Source organism: Petromyzon marinus, chromosome 1 (assembly GCF_048934315.1).
Source record: "Petromyzon marinus isolate PM22_M1 ecotype Great Lakes invasive population chromosome 1, UKy_Petmar_22M1.pri1.0, whole genome shotgun sequence".
In the NCBI taxonomy this organism is placed as follows: domain Eukaryota; kingdom Metazoa; phylum Chordata; class Hyperoartia; order Petromyzontiformes; family Petromyzontidae; genus Petromyzon; species Petromyzon marinus.
This window is the reverse complement of record NC_133667.1, coordinates 11,074,883-11,097,987: the sequence shown is the minus strand read 5'-3', so window position 1 is coordinate 11,097,987 and position 23,105 is coordinate 11,074,883. Positions and strand designations below refer to the sequence as shown.

The 23,105-nt window shown below is 51.2% G+C and overlaps 1 protein-coding gene across 1 annotated transcript in view; it reads left to right on the top strand.

Moving 5' to 3' along the window:
* Positions 1–23,105, top strand: part of ECPAS (Ecm29 proteasome adaptor and scaffold) — a 134,960-nt gene that overhangs the window by 46,483 nt on the left and 65,372 nt on the right. Inside the window, 6 exon segments of the mRNA XM_076071678.1 lie at positions 102–182; positions 2,602–2,830; positions 3,875–3,966; positions 5,146–5,277; positions 7,334–7,463; positions 8,621–8,793. Of these exon segments, the coding sequence (XP_075927793.1) occupies positions 102–182; positions 2,602–2,830; positions 3,875–3,966; positions 5,146–5,277; positions 7,334–7,463; positions 8,621–8,793 (837 nt within the window).

Sequence of the window (23,105 nt, the reverse complement as noted above, 5' to 3'; positions counted from 1 at the left end):
CTGCCGGCCTTCGTGGGCCCTGCCGCTCGCCAACGCTATAACGGTCGGGCGGGGTGGGACGGCGGGTCGGTGAGGGATCTTTGTCTCGGTGTCGCGTGCAGGCAAGCGTGCGCATTAAGTCTCCGGCCAAGTACTCGGTGGGGATCACGACCCTGGCGTTCAACCCGGCGTCCTACGGAGAGGTGAGCGAACGACGGTTGTGCGCGGTAGCTATTCGAAAAAGTATTTTTTTTTGTTTCCCCCAGGCGTGCGATTATTCGGCATCCAATGTTATCCGCCGAAACCGGCGCGCTCCAAAGGCTGTGTAACCAAGTCCGGTGATCGTCAAACGCACGGTTGCTGATACGGAATCAGATTCAGAGTATTTATTCATACTGGAGGAATCCGGTGAGCTATAAAGCGATTTTTTTCACAGGCGTCCAGTAGGGGCGTGGTAAGAACGTCACAACGACGAACAATACAAAACCCTATAGTAGTGCAAAGTTACAAGAAAGGTAAATTATTCACCCAAATTGTACAGGCATCACAGTTGGATTCAGACCCTGAATAGCCACCTCCAATTCTACACTCCGCCTATCATAATCCCATGCAGAGTCTTTGAGAGTGGAGTGGTTAAGGTACGGTACCGTAAATACGCTAACTTTGTTTTTACAGTAGGATATTTATTTTTGCCTTTTTGTATGTTTGTTTTTGCTAATTTCACATGGCAAACATTTAAAATCTTGACTTAAAGCTTTCGTGACTGCAGGAATTCATGTTCTTTGGGTCTTTCGGTAAAGTCACGTAGATAGAAAAAATAATAATAATAAATAATAATAATAAAAAGTGTTCTTCTTTGGTTCTTTCGGTAAAGTCACGTAGAATGAGAATAAAATAATAAATTGATCAAATAAAATAACACAATAATATTATTGTGTTAAATAATAAATTGATCAAATAAAATAACACAATAATATTATTGTGTTATTTTATTTTATCAATTTATTATTTTATTCTCATTCTACGTGACTTTACCGAAAGAACCAAAGAAGATGAATCATTGCAGTCACGAAAGCTTTAAATCGAAAAATAAAAAAGTGATTCTAAATTATTGAACATATCACGGCGTTTCGATCGCAACACAAGCGGTCGTCATCACCGCTTTTTAAGCACTTTTATTCGTATTTTAATTTTTTCGATCCACGTGACGTTACCGAAAGAACCGTGGAATCTCACACGCGGCGTTGAGAGCGGTGTTCAGTGCGAGGGGCGCCACACATTTGAAACCGGTTGGGGTTTGACAGCGTGATGGGGGGTGTTTTCACATTTTTGCGTGTTGTTAGAGGCCGCACATCAGGGGCCGCCCTAAAAGGCCGCGCAGGGACTAGCCAGTCACCCGCGGGCTCTTGGAGAGTTATACTCTTTGGTTCTATTGGGTAAAGTCACGTAGGTGAAAATAAAATAACAAAAAAATCACGACGTTTCGGCCACAACACAAGCGGACTTCATCAGGTGAAGGGACGAGACTGTCTGGAGGACAGCGCTTATTTTCACCTACGTGACTTTACCGAATAGAACCAAAGAGTATGGATCCTAGCAGTCACGAAAGCTTTAAATCTAGAATCTTGGAGAGTTCTTTGTTTTTTATCCTAAAAATTCCCACGCGAGAGAAGCCCACTTCGTTGAGATATTCTCATTTGGAATAGCCAGGTCGCTTCTGAGAGAGAGCTTCATAGGGCTAAGTGGGTCCTTACCTGCTCAAATAAAACATGTCCATAACAGAAGTTGTGTTTGGTTGGGTTAGATCGTGTAAATATCTAAATGTGTCGTTGAACGCACCACCGCCGGGTACAGCCAATTTTGTAAGGTTTGTCACTTGAACACAACGTGGCCGATCCGTTACGAGTTCAGCACACACGCACGCAAACCGATGGATGGTGTGTTGGAGAGAGAACCCACGCTCATTTACAATTCGAGTAGCCGTGACGTTTCACCGGTATAATCGCAGCCGGACTCAACGGGCGGACAGACAGGAGAGTTGTGGAGAAATCCTTCTCTTGTTTCGGTCTTAAATAGACGGGGTGGGGCGGGGGGGGCGGGGCAGGGGATACATGCGGCGATGTTGTTTCAATGTCCTGATAGTGGCGTTGTCTTTGTGCTGTTCGCCTTTTTGGCGTCCTCTGGTCTAAAACTATTTGAGATTGGGCGCGAATGAAAGCTGTCCCTGGTGTGGACCAATCACTTTCAAAGACAGTGCATCATCACATACTACCAGAGCGTGTTTTTTTGTTTGCATGTTCACCACAAGTACATGAGGGTTAATGCGGACTTGATTCTTCGCAAATGGTTTTCTACGTGTGTGTTTTAACATCTTGACACAACTGTTTCATTGCCAGAAAAGGTCATACCTATTCTTATATGTGATGTCGTCACTTGTGAACCAATCAGGGGCGGGGGCGGGGGCGGGGGAGGCGGTGGAGGGGTGGTCGAATGTATTCGTATACATTACAACACATGGTTGTGTTATTCACAATAATAATTTTTTTTGTCTTGCTTTCAAAAAGTGGCCCTTTTCTCACGTCTCGAGCTCTTTTGCCTCCTGTGCGTCCGCCGCCGCTGCAGATGGTGCTCTACCTCCGCGCCTGCCTCGCGGGCAGCGCCGGCATCGCGAGCCCCCTCGCCACCGAGAGCCTCGCGCAGATGCAGACGCAGGCGCCCGCCATCGGGCGCTACGTCTCGACGCTGCGCTCGGTCGCGGCGGCCCCAGCCCCCCCCGTCGATGGTGGCGGCGGCGGCGGCCCGCTCCACTCGTACGTGGGGCTCATCCGCCCGCTGCTGTCCGCAGTCGCCGGTGCGTTGATGCCGTGCGTCGTTTTTTTGTGCGTCCCGTGTTCGCTTGTTCCCCGGGTTCGCTTGTTCCCCGTGCTTGCCTGTCCCCGTGTTTGCGTGCTTCTGCGAGTCATCTCAGTCACTCGGCCACCTCCGCCGCCCTCCCCTCCCCCCCCCCCCCCCCCCCCCCCCCCCCCATAGCGCCTGGTGTAACACGCAAAGCGTTTGCCACACACGAACCACGGAGCGTAAACCGTCATCACGCGAGCTCCGGTCATCCTCGCAGTGACCGCTTTTTGGCTGAGCCATTGAGCAAACACGGTGGTCACCTGAATCGCGCGGCGCTTTCAGATGCGATCCGGCGGCCGTCTGGAACGCTCTTTTCCTCCGATATTAAGAAGTCGCCGAAGCTGCGCGCTTTCAAATAATCTAGATTAGGACGCACGCATTTCGTTGGAACCGCTTTTCGTGTTCAGTTCGTTGTCCTTCCCCCCGGCACCTCCAAATTAGCACGGTTGGCTACGTACGGTGCGAAAAAAGTTCAACGTTACACGACGTCCACACGTACGTGGCATCGCTCCTGCACCGCGTACGAGGCTTCCACGCTGCACGCGATGGCCTCAGGGTGCACCTGGCACAGGAGCCGTGGTGATGTCACCGCCACTTTGTGTTGGTTTCGTTGTTGTTTGTGTGAGATCACGTCGTCAGTATGTCTGTGTGTGTGTATTTGTGTCTTGCGGGGGGGGAGCGGCAGCGTAGAGGTCAGCTCGCTGCTCGACGAAAACGGCGACCCGAGTTCGATTCACAATCACGGCCAACGCCGGTGACGATTATCTGAACCGGTCCTGGGCCCTCCCCTAATTCGACTCGGCCTCAAATGAGTACCCGGTGCGGTGTGTAGTAAAACATCGTCACCGGGGGAGACAAAGGCGGCCGGGCGTGGTGCACCCCTCCTCCCCTCGTGTGCCGTGCCGGCCTTAATAGGTGTTGCTCACGAACAGCACTTGCCCCAAGACCCTGCTCAGGCTATACGGGGGGTGGGGGGTGTCTTTGTCTTTGTGTGCAGGGACTCCCATCATGTACTGCCTGCTGGAGGTCGTGGCTATCGCCCCGGACCACCTGGCCGAGCAGTTCGCCGACAAAATAGACTGGATCAAGGTGGGGAGGCCTCGTCCCCCCCTCCCGTGCCCCCCCCCCCCCCCTTTGCACCCTTCCGACTCCTCAACGTTTCTCCGCACACCCACCCACGGTGTCCCAATGCGCCCCCTGCTACCACCCCCCCCCCCCCCCCCGTATGCCAGTAAGACGCTCCCCCGAAATCGCTCGTGCGGAACCACCCTTGGCTTCCGGCTCGTCGTGGGTCAAGGGTCAAGGGTCACGGGTCGGTTTTAGACGCACAACAGAAGACTCCTTTGGATTGTATTTTTTTATTTTAGCAGGTTAGGCCCGCTGAGTTATGTAGCTTTTTTTTTTCAGAAGCCTGACCATCACAAATGATGGCTCAGTGAAGTGGCTTTTCTATCGCGTGGAAATTTATAGCAGCAGCCAAATGATCTAAACGCATCGAGATGCACAGAGACCCATGGAGACCGATAGAGACACAGAGACCTCTAGACTAAATTAAACTATTTCTGTTCCCCTCTAACCTCTAACCCCTCTATCTCCGCGTGCCCACATCTCCCCGCCCCCCTCCCCACACGCTCATCTCCCTCCCCCTCCCTCCCACCCCTCCCTCGCTCCCTCCCCCTCCCTCCCCACCCCTCCCTCGCTCCCTCCCCTCCTTACCTCTAACCTCTCTCCCTCTCTCGCTCCCTCTCCTCCCTCCCTCCCCCCTCTCCTCCCTCCCCCCCTCTCTCCCTCCCCTCCCACCCCTCCCTCCCTCCCCTCCTTCCCCCTTCCCTCTCTTGCTCCCTCTCCTTCCTCCCTCCCCCCCTCTCTCCCTCCCCTCCCACCCTTCCCTCCCCTCCCTCCCCTCCCCCTCCCCCTCTCGCTCCCTCTCCTCCCCCCCTCCCTCCCTCCCCTCCCTCCCCCCTCCCTCTCTCGCTCCCTCTCCTCCCCCTCCCTCTCCTCCCCCCTCCCTCCCTCCCCTCCCTCCCCCCTCCCTCTCTCGCTCCCTCTCCTCCCCCTCCCTCCCTCCCCCCCTCGCTCCCTCGCTCCCTCTCCTTCCTCCCTCCCCACCCCTCCCTCCCTCCCCTCCCTCCCCCCTCCCTCTCTCGCTCCCTCTCCTCCCTCCCCTCCCTCCCCTCCCTCCCTCTCTCGCTCCCTCTCCTCCACCCTCCCTCTCCTCCCTCCCTCCCTCCCCCCCTCGCTCCCTCGCCTCCCTCCCCCCACCCACAGGGCCTCATGAGCTCCAACCGGGAGGAGACTCGTGAGCTGGCCTCCCAGCTGCTGGCGGTGGTGACGGCACACGCTCCCGCCTGCCATCTCCCGGACGCCGTGGCGGCGCTGCTTAAGTCCACCGGCGACCAGGTGAGGCGCACGCCGGGGGCTTTAACCCCTGGGCGATCGATCGATCGATGCGTGTAACCGCCTTGGCCCTAACGCGGCAAAGGAAATCTCGGCGAGACTGTTGTTGTGTGTGTACGGCGGTGCGAAAGAAGTTCAACGGACAGGGACTCCTCTACTTACGAACGTTCGACTCGCGAACGTTCAGAGATGCGAACAAACCCGGTCCGTATGTCCAGTTGCCCGTTCGGACCGAGGGTCGTGAGTTCAACCGCCACGCAATAGATGGCGGTGATGGCATCTTCACCTCAATGTGAAGATCCAGTGGCATCTACAGAACGTGAAGAACCAGTGGCATCTACATCTGAAGAACGTGAAGCACCAGTGACATCTACATCTGCAGAACGTGAAGAATCAGTGGTATCTACATCTACAGAACGTGAAGAAACAATGGCATCTCCATCTGCAGAACGTGAAGAACCAGTGGCATCTACATCTACAGAACGTGAAGAACCAGTGGCATCTACATCTGTAGAACGTGAAGAACCAGTGACATCCACATCTGCAGAACGTGAAGAACCAGTGGCATCTACATCTGCAGAACGTGAAAAACCAGTGACATCTACATCTGCAGAACGTAAAGAACCAGTAGCATCTACATCTGTAGAACGTGAAGAACCAGTGGCATCTACATCTGCAGAACGTGAAGAACCAGTGACATCCACATCTGCAGAACGTGAAGAACCAGTGGCATCTACATCTGCAGAACGTGAAGAACCAGTGACATCTACAGAACGTGAAGAACCAGTGGCATCTACATCTGCAGAACGTGAAGAACCAGTGGCATCTACATCTGAAGGAGATTACACAACTTTTGAAGCCATTCCCCGTGTTTAGTGTACATGCTGTACAACACGTGTGGAATTTACATGAGTAAAGTTGTCACTTACGAACAAATCGACTTTACGAACAGGCCTCTGGAATGAAGCTTTCGTGACTGCAGGAATCCATACTCCGCGCTGGTCCAGCAGGTTCCACTGCTGGATTTATTTTTTTCTGCCTGACGGCGACCGCTTGTGCTGCGATCGAAACGTGATATTTTATTTTTTGTTTTATTTTTCTACCTACGTGACTTTACCGAAAGAACCAAAGATTTAGGCCTCTGGAACCTCACTCGTTCGTAAGTAGAGGAGTCTCTGTACACACACGCGTGCAGTAGCTGATCCGATTGTCCGCCGCACGATTATCCGCCTTCCAACGTTATCCGGCCAGCACCGGGCCGATCCAGCGGCGAACCTCCGTCAGAGCTGACGGAGTTGGATTCCGACTCGCCGACAACACCGAGTGGCGGTGACGTCACCACGGCGCCTGTGCCGGGTTAGGTGCACTTTGAGGCCGTCACGTGCGGTGTGGAAGGCCCCGTCGCTGGCAGGGGGATGCCACGTACGTGCGTACGTATGCGCGTTCAAACTTCTTTCGCACCGTACGTAGCCGACCTGCGCTAATCGGAGGTACGGGAGGAAGGAAAACGAACGAAACGCAAACAGCAGTTCTAAGGAAATTCGTTTTTTTTTTCATTTAAAAGTGCGTAGCTCCAGTAACTTCCTAATATCGGAAGGAAGAGCGTTCTAGACGGCCGCAGGGGCGCACATCTGAAAGCGCGCGATGCCGTGGCTAATAAACCATCTCCCAATTCTACACCGACCCCATCATCACCCAATGCAGAATTTCGAGATTGGAGTGGTAAGTACGGTACAGTAAATACGGTAACTTTTTACCGCCACCGTGCCGGCCTTCGTAGGTGCTCGGCTAACAGCACTTGCCCCCAACAGTCTGTTACAGGTTACACGGGGGGGGGGGGGGGGGTGGAATCTTTGTCTTTGTGTGTCTATGCACGAGTGTGTTTGTGTGTGTCTTTGTGCGTTCGAGATGCTGGCCACCCACCCCCTCGTGCACCACCGAGCCGGCCTTCGTAGCTGCTCCGCTAACAGCACTTGCCCCCAGCAGTCTGTTACAGGCTACACGGGGGGGGGGGGGGGGGGGCGCTCGTGCTGATGCTCGTTGCCGTTGCCCGTCACAGTCCCCCGAGGTGCAGCACGGCGCCGTGTTGGCGCTGGGCTACCTGGTGTCGCGCTGCCTCTCCGGGCGGCAGTGCCGGGACAAGGGGCGCCTGCCGGACGACCTCGTGCGCACGGCCATCACCGCGATAGGTGGGGCTCCTCGGCGGCGTCCTTCCCCGTGGCAACGTCGTCCGGCTCGATTGGCCTCCTTTGTTGACGCGGTTTTTTTTTGGGGGGGGGGGGAGAGGTGTAGCGGCGGCGCCGTCGTTTTGATTGAAGACGCCGTCACTCGCCGCGGAGAGCCACCGTGGCGACACGACCGCCGCCGCTCTCCTACGGTAGCCGGCGGCCAAACCCGTTGCCGCACGTGGCCCTCACCGCTTCGGCTTGCGGGGTTAGCCGCGGTTTACCGATAAAGTTATTTTACACTATGAGACCTCCTTTGCCAGTAGCAAGATATAGTAATAGGTTTTTACCCTTTTATCTGGCACCAAAACTGATAAAAGGGTAAAACCTATTACTATATCTTGTTACTGGCAAAGGAGGTCTCATAATGTAAATGCTCACCCCGAGCCCTCAATACTCTGATAGTGCGCTGTTTTTGAGTTGTACGCCTTTTGGCGTCTTCTGGTCCAACACCAGTGGAGACTAAAGGGCTCTAAAAAAAGCCGTCTCGGGTGTGGACCAATCAAATTCAAGGACAGTGCATATTATTATCAGAGTTGTATTTTTTGTTTGCATTTTGACTACTTGTGTTGTGGTTATTGCAAATGTGATCCCTTGTATAAAGGTGTCGGTTTTTGTGCCAGCTAAAAGGGTAAAAACCTATTACTAAAGTTATTTTATTTTAGTTTTTCCTTCCGGTTTCGTTTCATCGCATTTATCCCCCCCCCCCCCCTACCGCCGCCGCCGTCGTCCATCTGTTGAAGACCGAAACAGGAGGAGGTTATCTCCGCAACTCTGGCTGTCGCCTGATGATGCTGCTTGTTATTGTTGTTGTTATTGTTGTTGTAATTACACACCGGTGAAACGTCACCGCTACTCGAATTGTAAATGTTGTTGTGGGTTCACTGTCCAACACGCAACCGGCGTGTGTGCTGAGCTAGTCACAAATCGGCCACGTTTGGTTTACGTGACAAACCCCACTGCTGATTGGCCGCGCCGGGTGAAATCAGTACCCTGGCGAGGTGCCCGCAGCAACGACACCCGCCCGCCCACCCACCCTGTCCTTCTGGTGCCGCCCTCCTGTGCGGTGGTGGGGGTGGGAGGGGAGCGTCATGTTTGTCTTTGCTCCACGCACGCACAAGGCGCGTTTGTGGGAAACACCTCCCCGGTGCTCAGCATGGCCGGCTGCGTCGCGCTGGGAGAGATCGCCCGGAGCGGAGCGCTTCCCCTTCCGGACTCCGGATCGGGACTCTCGAAGCTGTCCCTGGTGGAGACGCTGCTGGCCAAAATCCGTTCCGGCAAAGAAGCGAGCAAGGTGAGCCCCGGGCCGTTCCGCGGTTTGATTTCGACTTTTTGAGCCGTCGCCAATCCCACCGTGGGGTTCCGGTGGAGGGTGGAGGGGGGGGAGGAGCAAGCGATCGATCGATCATTATTTTATTTCACGTGGCGATATCGCCCTCGGTAATAAAACAGGAGGGATCGGTTGCGCGTTATAGCAGAACGGGGGGGGGGGGGGTTGGCAGGGGAGGGCGGTGGTAACGTGCAACTGCGCACGACGAGTAGCATAGGAAATCATTTGACCTCCTTTGCCAGTACCAAAATACAGTAAAACCTTGGATTGCGAGTAACTTGGTCTGCAAGTGTTTTGCAAGACGAGCAAACATTTTAAAGTAAATATTAATTTGATAAACAAGCGAGGGTCTTAGCAATACGAGTAGTAGTGCGTGTCTACGCTTTGCACTGTCGAGCGTCACGTGATCACAACTGATATACGAGTGCTTTGATATACGAGTGCTTTGGATTACAAAACACGTTTCCGGAACGAATTATGCTCCTCGCAATGCAAGGTTTTACTGTATGAGATTTGGGTTTTTTGATTCCTTGCAAAAAGGTTTCAGTTTTGTTGCCAGAAAAAAGGGGGGAAAGACCCGATTCTTATAGCATAGGAAAGGTAAGTCGTGAATAACGCAAATGATAAGAAACATTTATTTTTATTTGTACGCAACGTGTGTTTTTTCAAGCTGTGCTTACGTATGTCGGCACGGTCGTCGGCGTACGTCACGTGCGCGCGCGTACGTGCTGAACTTGTTTCACACCGAACGCAACTCCGTGGTCTGTGCGCATCTATGAAAATAGGTTTTTCCCCTCTTATCTGGCAAAAAAACACGACGCATCTACTCAGCACTCGCCTTCCCGTGAAATCTAAAATGCTCCCGCAGCTCCGATTAGCGCGGTTTGTTACGTGCGGTGTGAAAGAAGTTCAGCATATACATACGTACGTAGACTCGCACAGAGACCCACAGACTACTCACACAGAGACCCACAGACTACTCACACAGAGACCCACAGACTACTCACACAGAGACCCACAGACTACTCACACAGAGACCCACAGACTACTCACACAGAGACCCACAGACTACTCACACAGAGACCCATAGACTACTCACACAGAGACACATATACTACTCACACAGAGACCCACAGACTACTCACACAGAGACCCATAGACTACTCACATAGAGACCCATAGACTACTCACACAGAGACCCACAGATTACTCACACAGAGACCCACAGACTACTCACACAGAGACCCATAGACTACTCACACAGAGACCCATAGACTAATCACACAGAGACCCATAGACTACTCACACAGAGACCCATAGACTACTCACACAGAGACCCATAGACTACTCACACGGAGACCCATAGACTACTCACACAGAGACCCATAGACTACTCACACAGAGACCCATAGACTACTCACACAGAGACCCATAGACTACTCACACAGAGACCCACAGACTACTCACACAGAGACCCATAGACTACACACACAGAGACCCACAGACTACTCACACAGAGAACCATGGACTACTCACACAGAGACCCATAGACTACTCAAACAGAGACCCATAGACTACTCACACAGACCCATAGACTACTCACACAGAGACCCATAGACTACTCACACAGAGACCCACAGACTACTCACACAGAGACCCATACACTACTCACACAGAGACCCACAGACTACTCACACAGAGACCCACAGACTACTCACACAGAGACCCACAGACTACTCACACAGAGACCCACAGACTACTCACACAGAGACCCATAGGCTACTCATACAGAGACCCACAGACTACTCACACAGAGACCCACAGACTACTCACACAGAGACCCATAGACTACTCACACAGAGACCCATAGACTACTTACACAGAGACCCATAGAAAACTCACACAGAGACCCATAGAATACTCACACAGAGACCCATAGACTACTCACACAGAGACCCATAGACTACTCACACAGAGACCCATAGACTACTCACACAGAGATCCATAGACTACTCACACAGAGACCCATAGACTACTCACACAGAGACCCATAGACTACTCACACAGAGACCCACAGACTACTCACGCAGAGACCCACAGACTACTCACACAAAGACCCATAGACTACTCACACAGAGACCCATAGACTACTCACACAGAGACCCATAGACTACTCACACAGAGACCCACAGACTACTCACACACACAGAGACCCATAGAAAACTCACACAGAGACCCACAGAATACTCACACAGAGACCCATAGACTACACACATAGAGACCCACAGACTACTCACACAGAGACCCATAGACTACTCACACAGAGACCCATAGACTACTCGCACAGAGGCCCATAGACTACTCGCACAGAGACCCAAAGACTACTCGCACATAGACCCATAGACTACTCACACAGAGACCCATAGCCTACTCACACAGAGACCCATAGACTACTCACACAGAGACCCATAGACTACTCACACAGGGACCCACAGACTACTCACGCAGAGACCCACAGACTACTCACACAAAGACCCATAGACTACTCACACAGAGACCCATAGACTACTCACACAGAGACACACAGACTACTCACACAGAGACCCACAGACTACTCACACAGAGACCCATAGACTACTCACACAAAGACCCACAGACTACTCACACAGAGACCCATAGACTGCTCACACAGAGACCCACAGACTACTCACACAGAGACCCATAGACTACTCAAACAGAGACCCACAGACTACTCACACAGAGACCCACAGACTACTCACACAGAGACCCACAGACTACTCACACAGAGACCCACAGACTACTCACACAGAGACCCATAGGCTACTCATACAGAGACCCACAGACTACTCACACAGAGACCCACAGACTACTCACACAGAGACCCATAGACTACTCACACAGAGACCCATAGACTACTTACACAGAGACCCATAGAATACTCACACAGCGACCCATAGACTACTCACACAGAGACCCATAGACTACTCACAGAGACCCATAGACTACTCACACAGAGATCCATAGACTACTCGCACAGAGACCCACAGACTACTCGCACAGAGACCCACATACTATTCACACAGAGACCCATAGACTACTCACACAGAGACCCATAGCCTACTCACACAGAGACCCATAGACTACTCACACAGAGATCCATGGACTACTCGCACAGAGACCCACAGACTACTCGCACAGAGACCCACAGACTACTCACGCAGAGACCCACAGACTACTCACACAAAGACCCATAGACTACTCACACAGAGACCCATAGACTACTCACACAGAGACCCACAGACTACTCACACAGAGACCCATAGACTACACACACAGAGACCCACAGACTACTCACACAGAGACCCACAGACTACTCACACAGAGACCCACAGACTACTCACACAGAGACCCATAGACTACTCACACAGAGACCCATAGACTACTCACACAGAGACCCATAGACTACTCACACAGAGACCCATAGACTACTTACACAGAGACCCATAGAATACTCACACAGCGACCCATAGACTACTCACACAGAGACCCATAGACTACTCACAGAGACCCATAGACTACTCACACAGAGATCCATAGACTACTCGCACAGAGACCCACAGACTACTCGCACAGAGACCCACAGGCTAGTCACACAGAGACCCATAGACTACTCACACAGAGACCCATAGACTGCTCACACAGAGACCCACAAACTGCTCACGCAGAGACCCACAGACTACTCACACAAAGACCCATAGACTACTCACACAGAGACCCATAGACTACTCACACAGAGACCCACAGACTACTCACACAGAGACCCATAGACTACACACACAGAGACCCACAGACTACTCACACAGAGACTCATAGACTACACACATAGAGACCCTCAGACTACTCATACAGAGACCCACAGACTACTCACACAGAGACCCATAGACTACTCACACAGAGACCCATAGACTACTCACACAGAGACCCACAGACTACTCACGCAGAGACCCACAGACTACTCACACAAAGACCCATAGACTACTCACACAGAGACCCATAGACTACTCACACAGAGACCCATAGACTACTCACACAGAGACCCACAGACTACTCACACACACAGAGACCCATAGAAAACTCACACAGAGACCCACAGAATACTCACACAGAGACCCATAGACTACACACATAGAGACCCACAGACTACTCACACAGAGACCCATAGACTACTCACACAGAGACCCATAGACTACTCGCACAGAGGCCCATAGACTACTCGCACAGAGACCCAAAGACTACTCGCACATAGACCCATAGACTACTCACACAGAGACCCATAGCCTACTCACACAGAGACCCATAGACTACTCACACAGAGACCCATAGACTACTCACACAGGGACCCACAGACTACTCACGCAGAGACCCACAGACTACTCACACAAAGACCCATAGACTACTCACACAGAGACCCATAGACTACTCACACAGAGACACACAGACTACTCACACAGAGACCCACAGACTACTCACACAGAGACCCATAGACTACTCACACAAAGACCCACAGACTACTCACACAGAGACCCATAGACTGCTCACACAGAGACCCACAGACTACTCACACAGAGACCCATAGACTACTCAAACAGAGACCCACAGACTACTCACACAGAGACCCACAGACTACTCACACAGAGACCCACAGACTACTCACACAGAGACCCACAGACTACTCACACAGAGACCCATAGGCTACTCATACAGAGACCCACAGACTACTCACACAGAGACCCACAGACTACTCACACAGAGACCCATAGACTACTCACACAGAGACCCATAGACTACTTACACAGAGACCCATAGAATACTCACACAGCGACCCATAGACTACTCACACAGAGACCCATAGACTACTCACAGAGACCCATAGACTACTCACACAGAGATCCATAGACTACTCGCACAGAGACCCACAGACTACTCGCACAGAGACCCACATACTATTCACACAGAGACCCATAGACTACTCACACAGAGACCCATAGCCTACTCACACAGAGACCCATAGACTACTCACACAGAGATCCATGGACTACTCGCACAGAGACCCACAGACTACTCGCACAGAGACCCACAGACTACTCACGCAGAGACCCACAGACTACTCACACAAAGACCCATAGACTACTCACACAGAGACCCATAGACTACTCACACAGAGACCCACAGACTACTCACACAGAGACCCATAGACTACACACACAGAGACCCACAGACTACTCACACAGAGACCCATAGGCTACTCATACAGAGACCCACAGACTACTCACACAGAGACCCACAGACTACTCACACAGAGACCCATAGACTACTCACACAGAGACCCATAGACTACTTACACAGAGACCCATAGAAAACTCACACAGAGACCCATAGAATACTCACACAGAGACCCATAGACTACTCACACAGAGACCCATAGACTACTCACACAGAGACCCATAGACTACTCACACAGAGATCCATAGACTACTCACACAGAGACCCATAGACTACTCACACAGAGACCCATAGACTACTCACACAGAGACCCACAGACTACTCACGCAGAGACCCACAGACTACTCACACAAAGACCCATAGACTACTCACACAGAGACCCATAGACTACTCACACAGAGACCCATAGACTACTCACACAGAGACCCACAGACTACTCACACACACAGAGACCCATAGAAAACTCACACAGAGACCCACAGAATACTCACACAGAGACCCATAGACTACACACATAGAGACCCACAGACTACTCACACAGAGACCCATAGACTACTCACACAGAGACCCATAGACTACTCGCACAGAGGCCCATAGACTACTCGCACAGAGACCCAAAGACTACTCGCACATAGACCCATAGACTACTCACACAGAGACCCATAGCCTACTCACACAGAGACCCATAGACTACTCACACAGAGACCCATAGACTACTCACACAGGGACCCACAGACTACTCACGCAGAGACCCACAGACTACTCACACAAAGACCCATAGACTACTCACACAGAGACCCATAGACTACTCACACAGAGACACACAGACTACTCACACAGAGACCCACAGACTACTCACACAGAGACCCATAGACTACTCACACAAAGACCCACAGACTACTCACACAGAGACCCATAGACTGCTCACACAGAGACCCACAGACTACTCACACAGAGACCCATAGACTACTCAAACAGAGACCCACAGACTACTCACACAGAGACCCACAGACTACTCACACAGAGACCCACAGACTACTCACACAGAGACCCACAGACTACTCACACAGAGACCCATAGGCTACTCATACAGAGACCCACAGACTACTCACACAGAGACCCACAGACTACTCACACAGAGACCCATAGACTACTCACACAGAGACCCATAGACTACTTACACAGAGACCCATAGAATACTCACACAGCGACCCATAGACTACTCACACAGAGACCCATAGACTACTCACAGAGACCCATAGACTACTCACACAGAGATCCATAGACTACTCGCACAGAGACCCACAGACTACTCGCACAGAGACCCACATACTATTCACACAGAGACCCATAGACTACTCACACAGAGACCCATAGCCTACTCACACAGAGACCCATAGACTACTCACACAGAGATCCATGGACTACTCGCACAGAGACCCACAGACTACTCGCACAGAGACCCACAGACTACTCACGCAGAGACCCACAGACTACTCACACAAAGACCCATAGACTACTCACACAGAGACCCATAGACTACTCACACAGAGACCCACAGACTACTCACACAGAGACCCATAGACTACACACACAGAGACCCACAGACTACTCACACAGAGACCCACAGACTACTCACACAGAGACCCACAGACTACTCACACAGAGACCCATAGACTACTCACACAGAGACCCATAGACTACTCACACAGAGACCCATAGACTACTCACACAGAGACCCATAGACTACTTACACAGAGACCCATAGAATACTCACACAGCGACCCATAGACTACTCACACAGAGACCCATAGACTACTCACAGAGACCCATAGACTACTCACACAGAGATCCATAGACTACTCGCACAGAGACCCACAGACTACTCGCACAGAGACCCACAGGCTAGTCACACAGAGACCCATAGACTACTCACACAGAGACCCATAGACTGCTCACACAGAGACCCACAAACTGCTCACGCAGAGACCCACAGACTACTCACACAAAGACCCATAGACTACTCACACAGAGACCCATAGACTACTCACACAGAGACCCACAGACTACTCACACAGAGACCCATAGACTACACACACAGAGACCCACAGACTACTCACACAGAGACTCATAGACTACACACATAGAGACCCTCAGACTACTCATACAGAGACCCACAGACTACTCACACAGAGACCCATAGACTACTCACACAGAGACCCATAGACTACTCACACAGAGACCCACAGACTACTCACGCAGAGACCCACAGACTACTCACACAAAGACCCATAGACTACTCACACAGAGACCCATAGACTACTCACACAGAGACCCATAGACTACTCACACAGAGACCCACAGACTACTCACACACACAGAGACCCATAGAAAACTCACACAGAGACCCACAGAATACTCACACAGAGACCCATAGACTACACACATAGAGACCCACAGACTACTCACACAGAGACCCATAGACTACTCACACAGAGACCCATAGACTACTCGCACAGAGGCCCATAGACTACTCGCACAGAGACCCAAAGACTACTCGCACATAGACCCATAGACTACTCACACAGAGACCCATAGCCTACTCACACAGAGACCCATAGACTACTCACACAGAGACCCATAGACTACTCACACAGGGACCCACAGACTACTCACGCAGAGACCCACAGACTACTCACACAAAGACCCATAGACTACTCACACAGAGACCCATAGACTACTCACACAGAGACACACAGACTACTCACACAGAGACCCACAGACTACTCACACAGAGACCCATAGACTACTCACACAAAGACCCACAGACTACTCACACAGAGACCCATAGACTGCTCACACAGAGACCCACAGACTACTCACACAGAGACCCATAGACTACTCAAACAGAGACCCACAGACTACTCACACAGAGACCCACAGACTACTCACACAGAGACCCACAGACTACTCACACAGAGACCCACAGACTACTCACACAGAGACCCATAGGCTACTCATACAGAGACCCACAGACTACTCACACAGAGACCCACAGACTACTCACACAGAGACCCATAGACTACTCACACAGAGACCCATAGACTACTTACACAGAGACCCATAGAATACTCACACAGCGACCCATAGACTACTCACACAGAGACCCATAGACTACTCACAGAGACCCATAGACTACTCACACAGAGATCCATAGACTACTCGCACAGAGACCCACAGACTACTCGCACAGAGACCCACATACTATTCACACAGAGACCCATAGACTACTCACACAGAGACCCATAGCCTACTCACACAGAGACCCATAGACTACTCACACAGAGATCCATGGACTACTCGCACAGAGACCCACAGACTACTCGCACAGAGACCCACAGACTACTCACGCAGAGACCCACAGACTACTCACACAAAGACCCATAGACTACTCACACAGAGACCCATAGACTACTCACACAGAGACCCACAGACTACTCACACAGAGACCCATAGACTACACACACAGAGACCCACAGACTACTCACACAGAGACCCACAGACTACTCACACAGAGACCCACAGACTACTCACACAGAGACCCATAGACTACTCACACAGAGACCCATAGACTACTCACACAGAGACCCATAGACTACTCACACAGAGACCCATAGACTACTTACACAGAGACCCATAGAATACTCACACAGCGACCCATAGACTACTCACACAGAGACCCATAGACTACTCACAGAGACCCATAGACTACTCACACAGAGATCCATAGACTACTCGCACAGAGACCCACAGACTACTCGCACAGAGACCCACAGGCTAGTCACACAGAGACCCATAGACTACTCACACAGAGACCCATAGACTGCTCACACAGAGACCCACAAACTGCTCACGCAGAGACCCACAGACTACTCACACAAAGACCCATAGACTACTCACACAGAGACCCATAGACTACTCACACAGAGACCCACAGACTACTCACACAGAGACCCATAGACTACACACACAGAGACCCACAGACTACTCACACAGAGACTCATAGACTACACACATAGAGACCCTCAGACTACTCATACAGAGACCCACAGACTACTCACACAGAGACCCACAGACTACTCACACAGAGATCCATAGACTACTCGCACAGAGACCCACAGACTACTCGCACAGAGACCCACAGACTATTCACACAGAGACCCATAGACTACTCACACAGAGACCCATAGCCTACTCACACAGAGACCCACAGACTACTCACACAGAGACCCATAGACTACACACACAGAGACCCATAGACTACACACATAGAGACCCACAGACTACTCACACAGAGACCCATAGACTACTCACACAGAGACCCATAGACTACTCGCACAGAGGCCCATAGACTACTCGCACAGAGACCCAAAGACTACTCGCACATAGACCCATAGACTACTCACACAGAGACCCATAGCCTACTCACACAGAGACCCATAGACTACTCACACAGAGACCCATAGACTACTCACACAGGGACCCACAGACTACTCACGCAGAGACCCACAGACTACTCACACAAAGACCCATAGACTACTCACACAGAGACCCATAGACTACTCACACAGAGACACACAGACTACTCACACAGAGACCCACAGACTACTCACACAGAGACCCATAGACTACTCACACAAAGACCCACAGACTACTCACACAGAGACCCATAGACTGCTCACACAGAGACCCACAGACTACTCACACAGAGACCCATAGACTACTCAAACAGAGACCCACAGACTACTCACACAGAGACCCACAGACTACTCACACAGAGACCCACAGACTACTCACACAGAGACCCACAGACTACTCACACAGAGACCCATAGGCTACTCATACAGAGACCCACAGACTACTCACACAGAGACCCACAGACTACTCACACAGAGACCCATAGAATACTCACACAGCGACCCATAGACTACTCACACAGAGACCCATAGACTACTCACAGAGACCCATAGACTACTCACACAGAGATCCATAGACTACTCGCACAGAGACCCACAGACTACTCGCACAGAGACCCACATACTATTCACACAGAGACCCATAGACTACTCACACAGAGACCCATAGCCTACTCACACAGAGACCCATAGACTACTCACACAGAGATCCATGGACTACTCGCACAGAGACCCACAGACTACTCGCACAGAGACCCACAGACTACTCACGCAGAGACCCACAGACTACTCACACAAAGACCCATAGACTACTCACACAGAGACCCATAGACTACTCACACAGAGACCCACAGACTACTCACACAGAGACCCATAGACTACACACACAGAGACCCACAGACTACTCACACAGAGACCCACAGACTACTCACACAGAGACCCACAGACTACTCACACAGAGACCCATAGACTACTCACACAGAGACCCATAGACTACTCACACAGAGACCCATAGACTACTCACACAGAGACCCATAGACTACTTACACAGAGACCCATAGAATACTCACACAGCGACCCATAGACTACTCACACAGAGACCCATAGACTACTCACAGAGACCCATAGACTACTCACACAGAGATCCATAGACTACTCGCACAGAGACCCACAGACTACTCGCACAGAGACCCACAGGCTAGTCACACAGAGACCCATAGACTACTCACACAGAGACCCATAGACTGCTCACACAGAGACCCACAAACTGCTCACGCAGAGACCCACAGACTACTCACACAAAGACCCATAGACTACTCACACAGAGACCCATAGACTACTCACACAGAGACCCACAGACTACTCACACAGAGACCCATAGACTACACACACAGAGACCCACAGACTACTCACACAGAGACTCATAGACTACACACATAGAGACCCTCAGACTACTCATACAGAGACCCACAGACTACTCACACAGAGACCCATAGACTACTCACACAGAGACCCATAGACTACTCACACAGAGACCCACAGACTACTCACGCAGAGACCCACAGACTACTCACACAAAGACCCATAGACTACTCACACAGAGACCCATAGACTACTCACACAGAGACCCATAGACTACTCACACAGAGACCCACAGACTACTCACACACACAGAGACCCATAGAAAACTCACACAGAGACCCACAGAATACTCACACAGAGACCCATAGACTACACACATAGAGACCCACAGACTACTCACACAGAGACCCATAGACTACTCACACAGAGACCCATAGACTACTCGCACAGAGGCCCATAGACTACTCGCACAGAGACCCAAAGACTACTCGCACATAGACCCATAGACTACTCACACAGAGACCCATAGCCTACTCACACAGAGACCCATAGACTACTCACACAGAGACCCATAGACTACTCACACAGGGACCCACAGACTACTCACGCAGAGACCCACAGACTACTCACACAAAGACCCATAGACTACTCACACAGAGACCCATAGACTACTCACACAGAGACACACAGACTACTCACACAGAGACCCACAGACTACTCACACAGAGACCCATAGACTACTCACACAAAGACCCACAGACTACTCACACAGAGACCCATAGACTGCTCACACAGAGACCCACAGACTACTCACACAGAGACCCATAGACTACTCACACAGAGACCCACAGACTACTCACACAGAGACCCACAGACTACTCACACAGAGACCCATAGGCTACTCATACAGAGACCCACAGACTACTCACACAGAGACCCACAGACTACTCACACAGAGACCCATAGACTACTCACACAGAGACCCATAGACTACTTACACAGAGACCCATAGAATACTCACACAGCGACCCATAGACTACTCACACAGAGACCCATAGACTACTCACAGAGACCCATAGACTACTCACACAGAGATCCATAGACTACTCGCACAGAGACCCACAGACTACTCGCACAGAGACCCACATACTATTCACACAGAGACCCATAGACTACTCACACAGAGACCCATAGCCTACTCACACAGAGACCCATAGACTACTCACACAGAGATCCATGGACTACTCGCACAGAGACCCACAGACTACTCGCACAGAGACCCACAGACTACTCACGCAGAGACCCACAGACTACTCACACAAAGACCCATAGACTACTCACACAGAGACCCATAGACTACTCACACAGAGACCCACAGACTACTCACACAGAGACCCATAGACTACACACACAGAGACCCACAGACTACTCACACAGAGACCCACAGACTACTCACACAGAGACCCACAGACTACTCACACAGAGACCCATAGACTACTCACACAGAGACCCATAGACTACTCACACAGAGACCCATAGACTACTCACACAGAGACCCATAGACTACTTACACAGAGACCCATAGAATACTCACACAGCGACCCATAGACTACTCACACAGAGACCCATAGACTACTCACAGAGACCCATAGACTACTCACACAGAGATCCATAGACTACTCGCACAGAGACCCACAGACTACTCGCACAGAGACCCACAGGCTAGTCACACAGAGACCCATAGACTACTCACACAGAGACCCATAGACTGCTCACACAGAGACCCACAAACTGCTCACGCAGAGACCCACAGACTACTCACACAAAGACCCATAGACTACTCACACAGAGACCCATAGACTACTCACACAGAGACCCACAGACTACTCACACAGAGACCCATAGACTACACACACAGAGACCCACAGACTACTCACACAGAGACTCATAGACTACACACATAGAGACCCTCAGACTACTCATACAGAGACCCACAGACTACTCACACAGAGACCCACAGACTACTCACACAGAGATCCATAGACTACTCGCACAGAGACCCACAGACTACTCGCACAGAGACCCACAGACTATTCACACAGAGACCCATAGACTACTCACACAGAGACCCATAGCCTACTCACACAGAGACCCATAGACTACTCACACAGAGATCCATGGACTACTCGCACAGAGACCCACAGACTACTCACACAGAGACCCACAGACTACTCATGCAGAGACCCACAGACTACTCACATAAAGACCCATAGACTACTCACACAGAGACCCATAGACTACTCACACAGAGACCCACAGACTACTCACACAGAGACCCATAGACTACACACACAGATACCCACAGACTACTCACACAGAGACCCATAGACTACACACATAGAGACCCACAGACTACTCACACAGAGACCCATAGACTACTCACACAGAGACCCATAGACGACTCGCACAGAGACCCAAAGACTACTCGCACAGAGACCCACAGACTACTCACGCAGAGACCCACAGACTACTCACACAAAGACCCATAGACTACTCACACAGAGACCCATAGACTACTCACACAGAGACCCACAGACTACTCACACAGAGACCCATAGACTACACACACAGAGACCCACAGACTACTCACACAGAGACCCACAGACTACTCACACAGAGACCCACAGACTACTCACACAGAGACCCATAGACTACTCACACAGAGACCCATAGACTACTCACACAGAGACCCATAGACTACTCACACAGAGACCCATAGACTACTTACACAGAGACCCATAGAATACTCACACAGCGACCCATAGACTACTCACACAGAGACCCATAGACTACTCACAGAGACCCATAGACTACTCACACAGAGATCCATAGACTACTCGCACAGAGACCCACAGACTACTCGCACAGAGACCCACAGGCTAGTCACACAGAGACCCATAGACTACTCACACAGAGACCCATAGACTGCTCACACAGAGACCCACAAACTGCTCACGCAGAGACCCACAGACTACTCACACAAAGACCCATAGACTACTCACACAGAGACCCATAGACTACTCACACAGAGACCCACAGACTACTCACACAGAGACCCATAGACTACACACACAG